Source organism: Micropterus dolomieu, linkage group LG05, assembly GCF_021292245.1.
Source record: "Micropterus dolomieu isolate WLL.071019.BEF.003 ecotype Adirondacks linkage group LG05, ASM2129224v1, whole genome shotgun sequence".
Classification (NCBI taxonomy): Eukaryota; Metazoa; Chordata; class Actinopteri; order Centrarchiformes; family Centrarchidae; genus Micropterus; species Micropterus dolomieu.
Window position 1 is genome coordinate 6,309,638 of NC_060154.1, and position 6,000 is coordinate 6,315,637.

The window sequence follows — 6,000 nt, forward strand, 5'->3', positions numbered from 1 at the left end:
ACTCATGAACTGTTGTTTCTTCTCTTTTGCTTTTCTCTCACTTCATCTTCATTTTGATCCACCCACTGCAACCCCCTACACAGACAAAATGATGTGATACTTGCTCATAGACCACTACAGAAACACCAATATGCAAAATGATCAAGGATCAATCTTAGTGATGACATTCATTTACCACATGCAGGCCACTCTACCCAATTTGTCATTTGTGGCCAAGTAACCTTTTATTGTGGCCAGCCTAAGGCACACCTGTGCAATACCCATGCTGTCTGATCAGCATCTTGATATGCCACACCTGTGAAGTGGATGGATTATCTCGGCAAAGGAGAAGTGCTCACTAACGCAGATTTTGACAGATTTGTGAACAATATTTGAGAGAAATAGGGCTTTTGTGTAGAGAAAGTCTTAGATCTTGGAGTTCAGCTCATGATGAATGGGGGCAAAAACAAAATTGTTGCGTTTATAATTTTGTACAAAATCACCAGCTGTACTGGCTGTACTGCCAGAAGATTAACTCATGTCACCGTACTTGCCTCAAGTGACTCCTCTGCTTGAATAAAAGTCTGTTTCTATGTTTTTTTGCCATGAGTAAACACATTTTACTGTGTGTGTGTGTGTGTGTGTGTGTGTGTGTCCCTGCACATGAAGTGAATCACTACACTCTGACTGAACACATTAGTATAGTGACTGTGCGAAAACTGGGGCAGGAGATCAGCACACACTCAGAACTGGAACAGAAAGTACTGTATGTCTCTCTCTTGTTATGTCTTTCTGTAGTTATGCAGGTCGTGTGGTGGGCAGCAGTTTAAAAGCCCAAAGGGAGAACCCAGAGATGACGGCCCGTAATACAGATCCTGTCCTGAAGGGGGCGAAACAGCGGCTGGAGCAGCTAACACAGGTACACGTGAAAATAAAAATAGTTGGCACACACCTTTCTCACTATTTTGTATTCTCAAACCATGTAATAATTTCGCTTGCTTTCATTGAGATATTGATGTCTTGATTGTATAAAATTGATTGATGATTGTGGTCCCCAGATGACGATTCTTGATTTTTTTGGTGACCTCATGGCCTATCATCTTGTGCCACCATTTGTTTTGAATTCCACCTTAACCAATACATTGGCCCATGACAAGGTGTTGATCCTTAATATCCCTATCTATGTATGTAATATCTTGCAAATGAATGGTTTCCTAAAAGATGATTCCTATTGTTTTTGGGGATCCCCTGACCTTTCTTCACATCTTGGTGTTTCTTCAAAGTGTGATGTATGTGTGATATGCAGTTGCTGAAGCTGGCTGCAGGGGCCTGTGTATGTGTGTGTGGGTGTGTGTTATGTGTCCTCATCTTCATCTGACTCTCAATCATCTGTTATCGCCTCATGTGTGAGACACTGCTTAATCCAATAAATTTAAATGTCAGCACTCTAATGGGAATGTAGATAATAACATGCAATAATGAATTAATTAATTCAACAATTAATCTGGATTCATGCAGCACTTTCAAAGCTGGACAGCATGGTAATATGGTCATATGATTTGCATGGATAATTCATAAAACCATATAAATAAGATCCCATAAAATCATACATCAAGGTTATTGTGTTTGAGACACTTAAGAGACAGTCGGACAGGAAGCCAGACAAGTAAACACATAATGGGGGAACAGTAACCTAACAAACAATCAAAGTAAAAAAAAATAGAGGAACAGCATGTCAGGCATTAAATATTGAAGCTGGCTTTTCATTGTTTTCAGTCATGTGATATGCATGGTAATCGTTATGTACAGCCCTAATAACGTTACAGCATCCGCTGCGGCATTTCTACCATTAAAAACCGGCAGGTCCCTGCCACAGCTCGACTGCGGTAATGTCTCACCTACCAACACATCCCAGGCTTGTCTCCTCCTCGATTGGTGCATCCGACAGCACAACAACCATCCAGCATTTTGGCAACGCAAAAGTAACAAACTCAAAGTAACAGTGTATCACTTGCTTCCTGGTTGGCAGGCAGCGGAAAATAACGCTTTTTGGGGTTTTTTTGTCCTCCAAGGGAGCGTTTTCCTTGGATTGTGACGTCACGTGAAAACTATGAATATTCTATATTTTTAAATGTCACCCAGTGCAAAAGTGTGGCTCATTGATGTTGTTTAAAAAAATTTGATCAATAATGGAGGTGTTGGGCAAAGATGAATAAAATATATCAGGCTTTGGCAAGATGGGGATCAATTCATTCTTGGGTCTGGTCTTTTCATGCAATTTGTTGATAATAGTAGAGGATCATCATTTACAGTAATATTCCTTTTAGCCATAACCATTAAACTGATGAAGACAGAGATTAGATTTCAGAGTGTATGCTTTTCAATTGGATTGATACTTCAGCATTAAGGGGTTGCATACACAGGCTCCACATGGTAAAGGCATCTACACTGCAGACCTTCTGCTCACCATGACTTCCAGCTCACTATCAAAGTGAAACAACGTAAATACGGTGACATTATGGAATAGTGTTTATGTAAAGTGTTGTTGGTGTTTATGGAATATTCATGGAAAATCATGGGATGGGACATGCTAAGGGTTATTTTTCTCTTTTTGCTGTTGAAGCTTTTTCTGTGCTCCATCTAATTTTGGTGGTGAGTCCATTAATCATTTTGCATTTACATGGGGAAAATGCAAGTCAGCATCTCCCTCGCCATATACAAAACACACACCACACATGCACCATGTAATCCTTTTATGTTTGAGATCCACTCTCTCAGGCCTGTGAATTCTGTCTAACCTGTACTTGTCCAGAACATTGAATCTTCTACCATGAACAAATGCACACCAACACACACTTTTAGATACATGTTTTTGGATTTGTAACACATGCTCCATGGATGGATGGTGGTTAAATGTGATCAGGCCACAACATGAACTAAAAAGAAAAGTATAATGTTACACCGCTCATCTGAATTTCAAACAGTTCTCACCTCCAGTATTTCAGTATTTCCATATTTTTGATAAATTGAGAGAAATTCAAGTCTGTGTACACAAACAAACCCTATGTGTGAGTACACACTGCGAACTGTTATTGTCCTTTGAACAAGTTTAAAGTCACCTTTGGGGTCCGGGCTTTGCGTCTTTCATGTTAGCTGCCCCAGTGCTTTCTCTATCTGAGGCACACACATATGAATAATTATTAGAGCCTGTCATGTGTGCCATTTACACACTCACATAGCTAGGATGAGAGGAGGAACAAAATATGAAGCGTGTCAAAGAAGCATCCTTGGAATTTTAATTATTTCATCATCCGTGTTTTGGAGGTCTGTCTTTCTTTCTTTCTGTCTTTCTTTCAGTCTCTTCTTATCTTTCTGTCCCAATTGTGTATTACCTGTTAATTAGACCTCTGCAGCAGTGGGCTGTGTTTCACACAGTCTTTGCCCTCTAATAGGATTCTATTTGTGTAACCGCTCGCTTATCCTTGCAATTAAAATGTGTATGTACATGCTCAGCCAGTGGTCCCACCCCTACTCATGCACTTTGTTTCTTAAGTGACAGCAGATGGCAACACAACAAAGGATGGCTTCATTAAGAGACTGCTCTTTCTGCTCTGCCTTGGTCTCACCCAGTATCCACAGGAATGACATTTATATTGGTGGATCATGTAGCAGTCTACATTCAATGACAACAGTCAGTGACGATATAGAAAGTAGGAGGTTTGGCATGTCTGAATTTCATTCAGGAGATCAGAGTTCCTGTTTCATCATTCATCATTTTTGTAAGAAAAAAAGATAAGACCAAAAGTCCTCACCAACACTATCTGTAATTTTAAATTCAGATTGGATAGGACAGATCACTCTTGAGCTGCCACCCTTGAATAATTTTACTTGTAGGCCTATTGGTTTCACTGGAGTTTTATTACCACATGACCTAAATTCTGTATATATTCCTTTCCACATGACTAAGAAAACACAGTCCTGGTGGAAACATTGCTGTAATGTATTTTTGTCCTCCCTCAGCCCTCATTTGCAGTCCGATGACATGATGGTGAATCACTACACAGAGTGGAGTCTGTCTGCACGTCCTTTCGGACATGCTGTCATATAATAACCTTGGTTCCCCTTGTTTCCACTGCTGCCCATTGCCTACTGTACAGTGGAGGCCAGATGTCCCTCTTTATGTATCCAACTCGCATCCATCTAGCAGGGAATCTCACCCCAAAACATAGGTAGAGAATATCACCAATTGCTGTTTTAAAACTCTCAAAAATACCAATAATATTCATAACTTCCACTTTTTGATTGCTTACTGCAAATATGAAGCAACAGTGTAGGTTTAAATAAAATGCACATTAATATTAATAAAAGCAAGTTACAGCCCCGTTTGTAAAGCACACATACGGTATGTTGAAGTCTTTTTACATGTTATCATTGTTGCAGTCAATCAATATACATGTATAGTGCAGTATAATAATGTGTAGGTCTACTACTGCACTTATTCAGGATCAAACTGTAAAGATAAAAATGTATAGAATTTGCTTACTCAGTCAGTATGTGCATATCACATGGTGCACCACAATATATAGTAACAGCTTATATCATATGCTCTTGTGTTAAATAGAATAGTGAATTGTTTTTATCTTATTTTACCAATAAGGTGGTGTCAATCAGAGCCTCTATTACCCCCACTGCCTCTTACTCAGAGGTTCCTCACCAGCAACAAGAGAGTTTTAACCAGTTTTATCTCATCGACTTGTCTGAGCTTTTAAAAACAGTATCACAAATGAGAGTGTCCTCCAGCCCACTTGATGTAATACCTACAAAATTTTTACTGAAAGTAATAGATTCTGTTGGGCCCCATTTGATCTCTGTTTTCAACAGCTCCCTATCTACTGGTTGTGTCCTTGATTATTTTAAAACGGCTTGTGTGAACCAGAAACCTGGTTTAGATCCCTCCCTCCCACATAATTTTAGACCAATTTCAAAACTGCCTTTTATTGCAAAGATTCTAGAAAGAATTGTGTCCAAACAGCTGCTCACTGTACTGGAAAATAACAAATTATTTGAAAAGTTACAGTCTGGTTTCAGGAAGTACCACAGCACTGAGACTGCCTTGCTTAAAGTCACCAATGACCTTTTAATGTCTGCTGATGAAGGTATGTGCTCAGTCCTTGTACTCCTGGACCTTAGCGCTGCTTTTGACACCATTGATCACAACATCATGTTAGACAGACTGAGGCACTGGGTGGGGATCTCTGGTACTGCCCTAGAATGGTTTTCATCCTACCTGTCAAATAGGAAGTTTTGCGTGTCTGTAAACAACTATGTCTCCTCATTCTGTCCAGTTAAATATGGTGTGCCTCAGGGGTCGGTCTTAGGACCCATTTTGTTTTCCTTGTATCTGCTTCCCCTTGGACATATTATCCATAAACATGGCATTTCTTTTCATATTTATGCTGATGACACACAAATATAATTGCCCGTCAGATCCACAGACCCTGGAATGCTGAGTTCACTTAACAACTGCCTTTGTGAAGTTAAAAAATGGATGTCAAATAATTTCCTCCAGCTGAATTCAGACAAAACAGAAATCCTGGTCATCGGGTCTCAGCAGATGGCAAATCAAATACTGCCATCTGCTGGTTCCCTAGTAACATTAAGCCTGTGGCAAAGAACCTTGGTGTTTGGTTTGATAGTAATTTAAATTTCGAGCAGCACACCACAAAGCTTGTTCAATCATGTTTTTATCAACTTAGAAATATAGCTAAAATTCGATCTATGTTAACTTTTAAGGACACCGAGACCATTTTACACGCCTTCATCTCATCACGCCTGGATTATTGCAACAGCCTTTTCACCTGTTTAACCCAAAAATCTATTGATCGACTCCAGACTGTCCAGAACTCAGCTGCCAGGCTTTTAACCAGAACAAAGAAATATGACCACATTACTCCTATTTTAGCTTCATTACACTGGCTCCCAGTATGTTTTAGAATTGACTTTAAAATTCTATTGATCACT

General features: G+C 39.6%; 1 protein-coding gene across 3 annotated transcripts in view; it reads left to right on the top strand.

Moving 5' to 3' along the window:
- Positions 1-6,000, top strand: part of LOC123971728 (glypican-5-like) — a 58,893-nt gene that overhangs the window by 26,056 nt on the left and 26,837 nt on the right. For all 3 annotated transcript variants that reach the window (XR_006825267.1, XM_046050734.1, XM_046050735.1), the window contains exon 8: positions 778-898. Coding sequence is in view for 2 of the 3 variants with exons in the window: in XM_046050734.1 (XP_045906690.1) it covers positions 778-898 (121 nt within the window). In the remaining variant the exon portion in view is untranslated. The remainder of the gene's footprint in view (positions 1-777; positions 899-6,000) is intronic.